Source organism: Somniosus microcephalus, unplaced genomic scaffold, assembly GCF_052327205.1.
Source record: "Somniosus microcephalus isolate GS21.2 unplaced genomic scaffold, FLI_Smic_1.0 unresolved_chr1, whole genome shotgun sequence".
Taxonomy (NCBI): domain Eukaryota; kingdom Metazoa; phylum Chordata; class Chondrichthyes; order Squaliformes; family Somniosidae; genus Somniosus; species Somniosus microcephalus.
The window spans coordinates 74,919,701-74,934,982 of NW_028225179.1; the positions used below are offsets into that span (position 1 = coordinate 74,919,701).

Consider the following 15,282-nt stretch of genomic DNA (forward strand, 5'->3'; position numbering starts at 1 on the left):
TGTTTCCCTTTCCTCTGTCCCCCTGCACAGGTTCCCAACCCCCTGCCATTTTAGTTTAAATCCTCCCCCAGAGCACTAGCAAACATTCCCCCTAGGACATCGGTCCTGGCCCTGCCCAGGTGCAAACCGCCCGGTTTGAACTGGTCCCACCTCCCCCAGAACTGGTTCCAATGTCCCAGGAATTTGAATCCCTCCCCCTTGCACCATTCCTCTAGCCACATATTCATCTGAAATATCCGTCTATTTCTACACTGACTAGCACGTGGGCACTGGTAGCAATCCTGTGATTACTACCTTTTGAGGTCCTATTTTTTAAATTTATCTCCTAACTCCCTATATTCAGCTTTTAGGACCTCATCCCATTTTTTACCTATATCGTTGGTACCTATATGCACCACGACAACTGGCTGTTCACCCTCCCCTTCCAAGATGTTCTGCAGCCGCTCTGAGACATAATTGACCCTTGCACCAGGGAGGCAGCACACCATCCTGGAGTCTCGTTTGTGGCCGCAGAAACGCCTATCTATTCCCCTTACAATAGAATCCCCTATTACTATAGCTCTACCCCTCTTTTTCCTCCCATCCTGTGCAGCAGAGCCACCCCTGGTGCCAGGAAATTGGCTGCTGCTGCCTTCCTCTGATAAGCCACCCCCCCAACAGTATACAAAGTGGTGTAACTGTTTGAGAAGGGGATGTCCACAGGGGACCCCTGCACTACTTGCCTGTGCCTAGTACTCTGTCTATTGGTCACCCGTTCCCTTTCTGTCTGTCCAACCTTTGCCTGCGGTGTGACCAACTGATCTAACGTGATACCAAGACGTCTTCAGCCTCGCGAATGGTCCAGTATGTATCCAATCGCAGCTCCAGCGCCGCAACGCGGTCTGCCAGTAGCTGCAGCTGGACACACTTCCTGCACACATAGTTGTCAGGGACGCAGGAAGTGTCCCTGAGTTCCCACATAGCACAGGAGGAGCATACCACGGCACCGGGCTGTCCTGCCATGACTTACCCTTTAATTAATTGCAATTAAATTAAAGCAAATCGATCCCAACAATTACACTACAGTTAAATGGTATATTTAAGGGTCATGGTTACCAAACAGTCTCCACTACTCCACAGAGAATTCAGAAACTATAAACCACAGAGTTATAGTTTAAAAAGAGAGAAATACTCACTTACCTGCTTTCTGGTGACGTCACACTTCGATTACTTTTTACTTCTCTCCCTCTCTCTGAGATCGGAGATTATTACGCCTACCTGGTCTCCGCCGCGCTTTAAATACTCGCCGGCACCGCCGAGATTCCCGCCGCCGCTCCGAGACTCCCGCCGCACTCAGGCCTACCTTGTCACCGCCGTGCTTTAAATACTCGCCGCCGCCGCCGAGATTCCCGCCGCCGCTCCGAGACTCCCGCCGCACTTAGGCCTACCTGGTCTCTGCCGCGCTTTAATTACCCGCCACCACCGAGATTCCCGCCGCCACTCCGAGACTCCTGCCGCACTCACTGCCTGAAATTGTGGTAGAGGCAGGAAGCCTCACAACATTCAAGAAGCAGTTAGATGAGCACTTGAAATGCCATAGCATACAAGGCTACGGACCAAGTGCTGGTAAATGGGATTAGAATAGTTAGGGCTTGATGGCCGTCATCGACACGTGGGCCGAAGGACCTCTTTCTGTGCTCTATAACTCTATGATTATGATTCTATGACTTACAGTCCTACACCCCCAGATAAACTCTCCCCACACCTACTTACAGTCCAACACCCCAGATATCCTCTCTCCTCACCAGCTTACAATAAAACACACCCAGATAACCTCTCCCTACACCCACTTACAGTCCAACACCCCCAGATAACCTTCCCCTAATCCAGCTTACAGTCCAGCCCCATTAACCTCTCCGCACACCAGCTTACAGCCCAACACCCCCAGATAACCTCTCCACACTCCAATTTACAGTCCAACACCCTCAGATAACCACTCCCCATACCAGCTTACAGTTCAACGCCCCCAGATAACCTTTCCCTACACCAGCCTACAGTCCAACACCCCAAGATAACCTCTCCCCACACCAGCTTATAGTACAATACCGCCAGATAATCTCTCCCCACAAGAGCTTACAGTCCAACACCACGAGATAATCACTCTCCACATCAAATTACAGTTCAACACCCCCAGAGAACTTCTCCACACACCAACAGTCCAACAGCCCCAGGTAACACCTCATCACACCAGCTTTTGTGACTGGAAGCCTGTGTCCAGTGGTGTACCGCAGGGATCGGTGCTGGGTTGTTTACTGTATGTAGTGTACATTAATGATTTAGATATGAATGTAGGATGTATGATCAGTAAGTTCGCAGTTGAAACGATAATTGGTGGAGCGGTAAATAGTGACGAGGGAAGCCTCGGGCTACAGGACGATATAGACGGGTTGATCAGATGGGCAGTACAGTGGCAAATGGAATTTAACTCTGAAAAGTGTGAGGTGATGCATTTTGGGAGGACTAACAAGGCAAGGGAATACACAATGAATGGTAGGACCCTAGGAAGGACAGATGATCAGAGGGACCTTGGTGTGCATGTACATAGATCCCAGAAGGCAGCAGGACAGGTAGATAATGTGATTAAAAAGGCATATGGGATACTTGCCTTCGTTAGCCGAGGCATAGAATATAAGAGCAGGGAGGTTATGATGGAGCTGCACAAAACGTTAGTTAGGCCACAGCTGGAATACTGTGTGCAGTTCTGGTCACCACACTATAGGAAGGATGTGATTGCATTTGAGAGGGTGCAGTGGAGATTCACAACGATGTTACGTGGGCTGGAGTGCTTCAACTATGAAGAAAGACTGGACATGCTGGGGATGCTTTCCTTAGAGCAGAGAAGGCTGAGGGGGGACCTGATTGAGGTGTCCAAAATTCTGAGGGGCATAGATAAGGCAGATGGAAAGGAACTTTTCCCCTTAGTAGAGGGGTGAATAACCAGGGGATACAGTTTCAAGGTAAGGGGCAGGAGGTTTAGATGGGATTTGAGGAAAATCTTTTTCACCCGAGCGTGGTTGGAATCTGGAACTCACTGCCTGAAAGGGTGGTAGAGGCAGGAACTCTCACAACGTTCAAGAAGCAGTTAGATGAGCTCTTGAAATGCCTTAGCATACAAGGCTATGGACCAAGTGCTGGTAAATTAGATTAGATAGGGCTTGATGGCCGTCGTGGTCACGTGGGCCGACGGGCCTCTTTCTGTGCTCTATAACTCTATGAATATGACTCTATGACTTACAGACCCACACCCCCAGATAAACTCTCCCCACACTTACTTACAGTCCAACACACCAAGATATCCTCTCTACACACCAACTTACAGTCCAGCACCCCAGATAACCTCTCTCCACACCAGCTTACAGTAAAACACACCCAGGTAACCTCTCAATACACCAGCTTACAGTCCAAAAATCCAGATAACTTCTCCCCACACAAACTTGCAGTCCAACACCCCCAGATAACCTCACCCCCCGCCATCTTGCTGTCCAATGCCCACAGATAACCTCTCCCTGCACAAACTTACAGTTCAACACCACAAGACAATCTCTCCCCACACCGGCTTACAGTCCAACACCCCCAGATAACCAATCTCCACACAAACTTACAGTAAAATACCCCCAGATAACCACACCCAATGCCATCTTACTGTCCAACACCCCCAGATAACCTTTCCCTACACCAGCCTACAGTCCAACAACCCAGATAACCTCTCCCCAAACCAGCTTATAGTACAATGCCGCGAGATAACCTCTCTCCACATCAACTTACAGTTCTACACCCCCAGAGAACCTCTCCACACACCAACAGTCCAACAACCCCAGATAACCTCTCCCCTCACCAGCTTACAGTCCAACAACCCCAGATGATCTCTCCCCACATCAGCTTACTGTAAAACACACCCAGATATCCTCTCTCCAAACCAACATGCAGTCCAACATCCTCAGATAACCTCTCCCCACACCAACTTACAGTCAAACACCACCAGATAATCTCTCCCCTCACCAGCTTACTGTAAAACACACCCAGATAAAATCTCTCCACACCAACTTGCAGTCCCACACCCGAGATAACCTCTCCCCACACCAGCTTACAGTCCAACACCCCCAGATAACCTTTCCCTACACCAGCTTACAGTCCAACACCCCCAGATAACCTCTCACCACACCAGCTATTGTGACTGGAAGCCTGTGTGCAGTGGTGTACCACAGGGATCGGTGCTGGGTCGTTTGCTGTATGTTGTTTATACATTAATGATTTGGATATGAATGTAGGATGTATGATCAGTAAGTTTGCAGATGAAACGATAATTGGTGGGGTGGTAAATAGCGAAGATGGAAGCCTCGGGCTACAGGACGATATAGACGGGTTGATCAGATGGGCAGTACAGTGGCGAATTGAATTTAAATCTGAAAAGTGTGAGGTGATGCATTTTGGGAGGACTAACAAGGCAAGGGAATACACAATGAATGGTAGGATCCTAGGAAGGACAGAGGATCAGAGGGACCTTGGTGCGCATGTACATGGATCCCAGAAGGCAGCAGGACAGGTAGATAAGGTGATTAAAAAGGCATATGGGATACTTGCCTTCATTAACCGAGGCATAGAATATAAGAGCAGGGAGGCTATGATGGAGCTGCACAAAACGCTAGTTAGGCCACAGCTGGAATACTGTGTGCAGTTCTAGTCGCAACACTATATGAAGGATGTGATTGCATTTGAGAGGGTGCAGTGGAGATTCACAAGGATGTTACCTGGGCTAGCGTGCTTCAGCTATGAAGAAAGACTGGACAGGCTGGGGATGCTTTCCTTAGAGCAGAGAAGGCAGAGGGGGGACCAGATTGAAGTGTCCAAAATTCTGAGGGGCATAGATAGGGTGGATAGAAAGGAACTTTTCCCCTTAGTAGAGGGGTCAATTACCAGGGGGTATATTTTCAAGGTAAGGGGCAGGAGGTTAAGATGGGATTTGAGGAAAATCTTTTTCACCCGAGCGTGGTTGGAATCTGGAACTCAATGCCTGAAATTGTGGTAGAGGCAGGAACCCTCACAACATTCAAGAAGCAGTTAGATGAGCACTTGAAACGCCATACCATACAAGGCTACGGACCAAGTGCTGGTAAATGGGATTAGAATAGATAGGGCTTGATGGCCGTCGTGGACACGTGGGCCGAAGGGCCTCTTTCTGTGCTCTATAACTCTATGACTCGATCAGCAGCATCTGTAGAGAGAGAATCTGAGTTAACGTTTCAGGTCAATGACTGTTTTTATGTCAGTTAATTGGTTCTGGTATAGCTTATAGATATTGGGTCAGTTTATTGGTGCTAGTTTAGTTTAAAGATGCTGGGTCACTTTATTGGTACTGGTTTAATTTATAGATGTTTGGTCAGTTTATTGGTGTTGATGAATTTCTCCACCTGTGGAGTCGCTGTCAGTGCAGATCCACTCTGTGACTTACCCCATGATTTTGCTGGAGTTTTTCAATTATATTCTGGATTTTGAAACTTTTAATTTCACATCTGTTGAAAAATATGTTGTGATACAAAAAGTTTTGGATTGATAAGTGTTAACTGAACCTGTTTGTTCAGTGACTGTAATTAATGTTTGCCTCCATGGATCCTAATTGTGTCTTCGGAGGGTTTCCCTCTTCTATTAATACGGGAGTCCTTTCAGTGTGTCATTCCACAGTGTCAGTGAAAGCATCACCTCCGGCACCAACAGGGATCAGCGGCTCTACTGAAAGGGAGAGAAAGGACAATATTTATTCAATGTCTTTTAAGGTACGATTAATCATCAATGGAATACAGAAGATTTACTATCCCATCCTCGCTCTTGTTGCTGTTCCTGGTAAGTCTCTAAATCCAACTAATAATTCTCGAAACCATGTTTCACTCTATCACTATTCTTGTCAGTTACTGTCTCTTCTCCTCGGTGCTGTTGCTGTTCCTGGTTAGTCTCGACATCGAGTTATTAATTCTATAAACCATCTTTCACTGTATGATTGTTCTCATCAATTTACGTCAGGAGATCCAGTTATTACTTTTATTCAGAGAACTTCTTTGACTCTGAGTGTGATGTTGCTTTAATTTCCCTTGATTTGATTATTACACAGAAGCTCATTTATTGTTCTGAGTTCAATGAATGGCAAAACCTCAATTTCTCCATTTCTCCCACCTGATGTATTCTTCTTAAGATTGAAAGAGTCTTCGATTCTTCAACACAGATTAGAAATCTGAAATCCGATCCTGCTGGATAGAGATAATGATACTGAGTTTTAGAAACACGTCTGGTCAGATAGATCACAGATAGATGTTGAAATATTTCACTCTAATGACTCAGAATCCAGCTCCAACCTTCAGCTCACTTTCCACCATCTCCGGCTTCACAACAATGTTTCTTTTTCTAGGTTGTTTGATGTTAATACAAGCGTGATTTAGCTTCCATAAATTAAATTGATTTTATTCATTGATTATTCAGTGTTGCCTTTTCCAATCATTGTTTTCAAATAATTGATAAATCTGCTGCCATTACAGGTGAGGGAATCTCTCAGTCAGTCCAACACTTAACTTTCTATCACGTCCTCTCCTTTACTGTAAATGTTTCTATCTGATTATAACTGCGGTATTGTGAATAGTGGATCGCTTCGGTATTTTACTGTCTTTACCCCTTTGTAAACCAATCCAATTATCACTGAATGACGACAAGTATTGCACTAGCCTTCTCGGTGTCACTCAGATATTAATATTAATGCACTACCTAAAATAATAGTGCATTATTATAGAACGTACTTGTAATCACATTGGAACATCGGCTTTTAGATGTTGGGCTGATGGTTCCGGTTACAACAAATAATTGGTTTCCAGTTTCCATTTTCAATAAACAGTCGAATTGATGGTTGATTGAGAAAGCAGAATGTTATCAATGGTTTCTGATCCTGGTCTATCTTTAACCAGTTTTTATACTCCATTCCTGAGCTTGTCGCCTTCTTGATGGATTCCGGTTCCACGGAGGTCCGGTGCTCACAGGAGGCATTGTAGCCAAGTTTGGTCCCGGCCACACTCCCTGTTCACTGCTTCATTCTCCAACCTAGCCCCCGGTTTCTCTAGATATTCGTCCACACTCCCTGTTCACTGCTTCATTCTCTAACCCAGCCCCCGGTTTCTGGGCTAGATATTCACCCACACTCCCTGTTCACTGCTTCATTCTCTAACCTAGCGCCCAGTTTCTGGGCTAGATATTCACCCACACTCCCTGTTCACTGCTTCATTCTCCAACCTAGCCCCCGGTTTCTGGGCTAGATATTCACCCACACTCCCTGTTCACTGCTTCATTCTCCAACCTAGCCCCCGGTTTCTGGGCTAGATATTCACCCACACTCCCTGTTCACTGCTTCATTCTCCAACCTAGCCCCCGGTTTCTGGGCTAGATATTCGTCCACACTCCCTGTTCACTGCTTCATTCTCCAACCTAGACCCCGGTTTCTGGGCTAGATATTCACCCACACTCCCTGTTCACTGCTTCATTCTCCAACCTAGACCCCGGTTTCTGGGCTAGATATTCGTCCACACTCCCTGTTCACTGCTTCATTCTCCAACCTAGACCCCGGTTTCTGGGCTAGATATTCGTCCACACTCCCTGTTCACTGCTTCATTCTCCAACCCAGCCCCCGGTTTCTGGGCTAGATATTCACCCACACTCCCTGTTCACTGCTTCATTCTCCAACCCAGCACTCGGTTTCTCGGGCAGATATTCTTCTTGGGCGGTGGCGATTAGCGGGTGGAGTCGCAACTGCTGCCTGTAATACACCTGTGGGAGTAGTCATGTTAATTCAGGGACATCTTACCCGACATACCCGCCCGCATCAGACAGCCTCACACACACTTTCCAAAGGAGCAACCGATCAATGACTGACAGCTTAATCCTGTACTGATATTCCTTCATTACAGAGAATGACCAAGCCGAGTTAGAAAAGAGCGATTTAGTCTGATTTTGTCTCCGGATCCCAGAGTCAGTGGGTAATGATCAGGGGCAGGAACCTGGGCTGATTCCCCGACACTAACCCAGGGTCACTGGGTAATGATCAGGAGCAGGAACCTGGGCTGATTCCCCCACACTAACCCTGGGTCACTGGGTAATGATCAGGAGCAGGAACCTGGGCTGATTCCCCCACACTAACCCAGGGTCACTGGGCAATGATCAGGAGCAGGAACCTGGGCTGATTCCCCCACACTAACCCAGGGTCACTGGGTAATGATCAGGGGCAGGAACCTGGGCTGATTCCCCGACACTAACCCAGGGTCACTGGGTAATGATCAGGGGCAGGAACCTGGGCTGATTCCCCCTCACTAACCCTGGGTCACTGGGTAATAATCAGGAGCAGGAACCTGGGCTGATTCCCCCACACTAACCCAGGGTCACTGGGTAATGATCAGGAGCAGGAACCTGGGCTGATTCCCCCACACTAACCCAGGGTCACTGGGTAATGATCAGGAGCAGGAACCTGGGCTGATTCCCCCACACTAACCCAGGGTCACTGGGTAATGATCAGGGGCAGGAACCTGGGCTGATTCCCCCTCACTAACCCAGGGTCACTGGGTAATGATCAGGAGCAGGAACCTGGGCTGATTCCCCCACACTAACCCAGGGTCACTGGGTAATGATCAGGAGCAGGAACCTGGGCTGATTCCCCCACACTAACCCAGGGTCACTGGGTAATGATCAGGAGCAGGAACCTGGGCTGATTCCCCCTCACTAACCCTGGGTCACTGGGTAATGATCAGGAGCAGGAATCTGGGCTGATTCCCCCACACTAACCCTGGGTCACTGGGTAATGATCAGGAGCAGGAACCTGGGCTGATTCCCCCACACTAACCCAGGGTCACTGGGTAATGATCAGGAGCAGGAACCTGGGCTGATTCCCCCACACTAACCCAGGGTCACTGGGTAATGATCAGGAGCAGGAACCTGGGCTGATTCCCCCACACTAACCCAGGGTCACTGGGTAATGATCAGGAGCAGGAACCTGGGCTGATTCCCCCACACTAACCCAGGGTCACTGGGTAATGATCAGGAGCAGGAACCTGGGCTGATTCCCCCACACTAACCCAGGGTCACTGGGCAATTATCAGGAGCAGGAACCTGGGCTGATTCCCCCACACTAACCCAGGGTCACTGGGCAATGATCAGGAGCAGGAACCTGGGCTGATTCCCCCACACTAACCCAGGGTCACTGGGTAATGATCAGGAGCAGGAACCTGGGCTGATTCCCCCACAATAACCCAGGGTCACTGGGCAATGATCAGGAGCAGGAATCTGGGCTGATTCCCCCACACTAACCCAGGGTCACTGTGTAATGATCAGGAGCAGGAACCTGGGCTGATTCCCCCACACTAACCCAGTGTCACTGGGTAATGATCAGGAGCAGGAACCTGGGCTGATTCCCCCACACTAACCCAGGGTCACTGGGTAATGATCAGGAGCAGGAACCTGGGCTGATTCCCCCACACTAACCCAGGGTCACTGGGTAATGATCAGGAGCAGGAACCTGGGCTGATTCCCCCACACTAACCCTGGGTCACTGGGTAATGATCAGGAGCAGGGACCTGGGCTGATTCCCCCTCACTAACCCAGGGTCACTGGGTAATGATCAGGAGCAGGAACCTGGGCTGATTCCCCCACACTAACCCAGGGTCAGTGGGTAATGATCAGGAGCAGGAACCTGGGCTGATTCCCCCACACTAACCCAGGGTCACTGGGTAATGATCAGGAGCAGTAATCTGGGCTGATTCCCCCACACTAACCCAGGATCACTGGGTAATGATCAGGAGCAGTAATCTGGGCTGATTCCCCCACACTAACCCAGGGTCACTGGGTAATGATCAGGAGCAGGAACCTGGGCTGATTCCCCCACACTAACCCAGGGTCACTGGGCAATGATCAGAAGCAGGAACCTGGGCTGATTCCCCCACACTAACCCAGGATCACTGGGTAATGATCAGGAGCAGGAACCTGGGCTGATTCCCCCACACTAACCCTGGGTCACTGGGTAATGATCAGGAGCAGGAACCTGGGCTGATTCCCCCACACTAACCCAGGGTCACTGGGTAATGATCAGGAGCAGGAACCTGGGCTGATTCCCCCACACTAACCCTGGGTCACTGGATAATGATCAGGAGCAGGAACCTGGGCTGATTCCCCCACACTAACCCAGGGTCACTGGGTAATGATCAGGAGCAGGAACCTGGGCTGATTCCCCCACACTAACCCAGGGTCACTGGGTAATGATCAGGAGCAGGAACCTGGGCTGATTCCCCCACACTAACCCTGGGTCACTGGATAATGATCAGGAGCAGGAACCTGGGCTGATTCCCCCTCACTAACCCAGGGTCACTGGGTAATGATCAGGAGCAGGAACCTGGGCTGATTCCCCCTCACTAACCCAGGGTCACTGGGTAATGATCAGGAGCATGAACTTGGGCTGATTCCCCCACACTAACCCAGGGTCACTGGGTAATCATCAGTGGCAGGAAACTGGGCTGATACCCCCACACTAACCCAGGGTCACTGGGTAATGATCAGGGACATGAGCCTGGGCTGATTCCCCCACACTAACCCAGGGTTACTGGGTAAGGAGCAGGAACCAGGGCTGATTCCCCCACACTAACCCAGGGTCACTGGGTAATTATTAGGAGCAGGAACCTGGGCTGATTTACCCACACTAACCCAGGGTCACTGGGTAATGATCAGGAGCAGGAACCTGGGCTGATTCCCCCACACTAACCCAGGGTCACTGGGTAATGATCAGGAGCAGGAACCTGGGCTGATTCCCCCACACTAACCCAGGGTCACTGGGTAATGATCAGGAGCAGTAACCTGGGCTGATTCCCCCACACTAACCCAGGGTCACTGGGTAATGATCAGGAGCAGGAACCTGGGCTGATTCCCCCACACTAACCCAGGGTCACTGGGTAATGATCAGGAGCAGGAACCTGGGCTGATTCCCCCACACTAACCCAGGGTCACTGGGTAATGATCAGGAGCAGTAATCTGGATTGATTCCCCCACACTAACCCAGGGTCACTGGGTAATTATTAGGAGCAGGAACCTGGGCTGATTTACCCACACTAACCCACGTCTGCTTCCCCCAACTGAAGCTTAGCTCTTGTGGTGTTTATTATTTGCTGGAGCATGAATGAAGCTGTCAGATGAATAGAAACCTTTATCTGATGTCTTATAAACTGCTGTTCCTCATGTGTATTTTCATCCCAAACAATCATGTTCATTTAATGGTTGATTTGATTGAATGGTAATCCCTGTTTCCAATTATTTCAATACATCACTGCATACAATAATACATTACCATCCTCAATAAGTGCTCAGTTAATCTGGTAACTTTGCTCCCAGCCTGATGTATAATTTCCCTGTTTATTTCCCGCCCTTGCAGTTAACTTAATGACGATTGTGGTCCTGTCTCGGGGAAAGTGCGGTCTCTCCAAATGTGTCACTCGCTACCTGGTGGCCATGGCAACTGTGGATCTACTGGTCATTATCATCGACCTGATATTGAGGCACATTCCGATTATTTATATGTTTCAGTTTCGTTTCGTGCGGAAAATCCCCTTGTGTAATATCCACGCCGTCCTGCTTTATGCAGTCACAGACTGTTCTGTCTGGTTCACCGTCACTTTCACCTTTGATCGATTTGTGGCCATTTGTTGCCAGAAGCTGAAAACTAAATATTGTACCGAGAAAACGGCAGCTGTGGTTTTAGGAACAGTGACTGTGATTAGCTTTTTAAAGAATATTTACTGGTATTATATTTTAACAAATCAATATATGATTCTGAATGAACCCTGGTTTTGTCGTATATCAATGTTGGTTCGCTACACACGGAAGTGGGCAATAGTCGAGTTCTTTCATTATATTCTCACCCCGGGGATCGCATTTGTTCTGATTCTGCTGCTCAATGCTTTAACCGTCAGACACATTTTAATGGCCAGCAGAGCCCGGAGGAGACTCCGGGGTCACAGCAGTGGGGAGAGTCCCAGAGACCCAGAGATGGAGAGCCGAAGGAAATCCATCATTTTACTGTTTGTTATCTCGGGGAATTTTATACTGTTATGGTCAGTCTTTATGGTGTATTCTATAACAAGCCGAATAAGTGATTTGACTTTAGTTTATTCGTATCTATCTTTTAATGTAATGGAAATAGGATACATACTCCAGCTCCTGAGTTGCTGCACAAACACTTTTATTTATGCTGTGACCCAGACTATGTTCAGAGAGCAGTTAAAGAATGTGGTGAAATATCCAATTACTGTACTTTTAAAATGCATTAAATGATGAGAAGAATTGAAGTACTCAATACCGCCTCATATTCTGTCTGACCAACTCTCCCCCGGGGGCCAGTAATTTAGGTTGACATTAATATGCTCATTGACTCGCTGTGTACATCATAACCCACTGCTACAGACACACTGTAAAACACTCCCCCTGACTTCAGGAATATTGACACTCTGACAGAGGTCACAGGTTAATCTTAACACTCTCACTTACACACTCTGTCCTTACTATTATACTGCCAAGGGCTGACAGTCATGAGTAAAATACTCCTACAGATCTTTAGCTCAACCTGATAATGAGAGGGAGAGAACCCAGTCCACATGTAAATGTTAACTGAATCACAGAACACACTGCACACATTGGGGCAGAAATTCGGGTCGGGGGCTTGCCGCGCGTGCAAGCCCCCAATCTGCACTTACCCGACGCGCCTGCCGTGCACCTCCAGGGACGCCTGGAATTCCTTTTTTAAACTGAAGAATCCCGGGCAGCGTCTGACGTCACGCCGCCCAGGAGTGCAGCCAGCGCGAAGCCTGGAGCGCGCTGTGCAACTGAGACACGCCCCTTGAGGTCTCAGTTTAATAGGACACGCCCCCAATGTTTCTCACAAGCTGAAAAGCATTTTTACATGCAAAGCAGCAATTTAAATAGGTTTTTGGTATTTTTATGAAGCTTTTGGTAACTTTTATAAACTTTTAAAAACGTTTACATTATTCTGAAGAATCTGAAGTAGTTTTAAACAGAATTGAAGCAATTTAAAGACTTTTAAAAGCCCTAAAAGAATATTTTTTATTCCATTTATTTATTTAGCAACGTCGTCGTCATACGTGTCTTCACACTGTTCCCTTTGGGGAACGGTATGAAGTGGTGGAAGGATTTATGTCCGTGATTAACGCTCATTCTGTGACCGTAACCATCTTTGAACCAGCCATTAGGGTGGTTAGTCCTATGGCGGGAGGGTTTTACGGGCTCCCACAAGCTATACGAGGAGGGGGGGCCACCCACACCCACGGACGCAAATATCCCACTGGATGTCAACCCAGAATTTAGAGCCAGAGCTCCGACTCCACTTGCCAGGACTGCCTGGAGCAGGGTTGGAAACCTTACCCCGTCTGGCCTAGCGGCGGGGATCCTACCACTACGCCAAAGGCCCAATCCGATTAGCAACGTGAAATGGCTGGAATGAGCACAATTCACGGCATTAAAAGAACTCACAATTGAACTGATGATGACCTCAGCAATCTCCTCAACGAGGTGGAGGCGCAGCGCCTGCTCATCATTGGTAATGAGAAGTCAAAGGCGCCGCAAAAAGGACAGATGATAGCTTGGTCTTTCAAGTGGCAACATAGGGCTCCAGTCACGGGGAGGGAAAAGGCGCAGGAAATGTATGGGTGTCACCTTTTGCGTGGAGTGGGCCTTTTGCGTAGCGGTAAGCAACCCCACCGCTGGGCCATGAGTAGGGTTTCAAACCCTGCTCCAGACAGTCCCGGCAAGTGGAGTTGGAGCTACAACTATAAATTCTGGGTGGACATCCAGCGGGATACTTGTGTCCGCGGGTGTGGGTGGCCCCCCCCATCAGATGGGTTGTGGGAGCTGTAAAACCCTCACGCCATAGGGCTAACCACCCTAATCACGGAAGGAGCGTTAACGTGGCCAGAAATCCTTCCACCATTTCATACAGTTCCCGAAAGGGAACAGTGTGAGGATACGTACGACAATGACCTCTTGCGCAATGCACCTCCTTGGATCCTCAGTCGCAGATGCGAGGGGGCAAATCGTGCAATTGTTAAATTTTTCATTTTATTGACATGTAAAATGTTGGCCCAGTAATTCCGTTACAAACGCGTGAGTACGGTCGGGGTACTCACGCGTCTGGCCGGAGGAAATGCCGGTTTTCAGCATGCACAGCGCATGTGGGGAAAACCGGCATTTCCTGTCCTCTGAACAACGGGGTTCAGAGGCAGAACGCGTGCATCTGCACAGGCAGCGCGTGTGCAGTAAAATTCGCCGGTTTCATTTATGCTTTCAGTGAGGTTAAGTCCTTACAACTTACACATGAAAAAAGCATGAGTACAGTTGCTCCAGAGGCTGTGGAGGAAGATATATTTTATCGTGGAGCTTCTGAAAGGCAATATTTTTGTTTGGGAAAGGGCGGAAAGTTATTTTAAGAAATGCTGAGGTAAGTTTTAAAGTTTATTTTTTTTTTTAAAACAGGTTTTCAGTACTGTAGGTAGATGGAGCAATTGTGGCTATGTCAATTGAATTTGCAGTGTTTATTAAATGTGAAAATGACTCCAACATTTTTAAGAAAGAAACTTTTCATCAGTAATATATTCTTTTAAGTAATTACGTATGTATGTCTGTATATATTCCTTTGTGTATATGTATGCATATATTCCTTTACTTATGTGTATGAATGTATGTATTTAATTATGACTTTCAGAGAAAGTAACTTATTGGAAAATCATAATTAAATACATACATTCATACACATAAGTAAAGGAATATATACATATACGTAAAGGAATATATACAGACATACATACATAATTACTTAAAAGAATATATTACTGATGAAGTTTCTTTCTTAAAAATGTTGGAAATGTTACATTACTCATTTTAGAACAGTCATTTTCACATTTAATAAACACAGCAAATTCAATTCACACAGCCACAATTGCTCCTTCTAACTACAGTACTGAAAACCCGTTTAAAAAAAAACTTTAAAACTTACCTCATCATTTCTTAAAATAACTTTCCTCCCTTTCCCAAACAAAAATATTGCCTTTCAGAAGCTCCACGATAACATATATCTTCCTCCGCAGCCTCTGGAGCAACTTTACACATGCTTTTTTCATATGTAAGTTGCAAGGACTTAACCTCACTGAATCCATGAATGAAATCAATGAAGTT

The 15,282-nt window shown here is 47.5% G+C and overlaps 1 protein-coding gene and 1 long non-coding RNA gene across 2 annotated transcripts; one reads left to right on the forward strand and one right to left on the reverse strand.

The window, feature by feature from the left end:
- Positions 1–5,514: 5,514 nt before the first annotated feature.
- Positions 5,515–6,487, reverse strand: LOC147095500 (uncharacterized). The gene is made up of 2 exons (XR_015074637.1): positions 6,205–6,487; positions 5,515–5,766 (listed from the first exon to the last, which is right to left on the reverse strand). It is a non-coding gene; the product is annotated as an uncharacterized LOC147095500 (long non-coding RNA).
- On the forward strand, positions 5,631–12,395 carry LOC147095501 (putative G protein-coupled receptor 139). Its single transcript, XM_085973967.1, has 2 exons — positions 5,631–5,877; positions 11,474–12,395. The coding sequence occupies exons 1-2, from the start codon at positions 5,631–5,633 to the stop codon at positions 12,370–12,372; spliced, it is 1,146 nt and encodes a 381-aa protein (XP_085830093.1). The 3' UTR covers positions 12,373–12,395.
- Positions 12,396–15,282: the final 2,887 nt, after the last annotated feature.

What these genes read in the sequence shown, in the direction of transcription:
- LOC147095501 (XM_085973967.1), top strand. Translation starts at nt 5,631, where the DNA reads ATGTTTGCCTCCATGGATCCTAATTGTGTCTTCGGAGGGTTTCCCTCT. An exon ending in CGCTCTTGTTGCTGTTCCTG is followed by an intron (nt 5,878 to 11,473) that starts GTAAGTCTCTAA and finishes CCGCCCTTGCAG; the next exon opens with TTAACTTAATGACGATTGTG.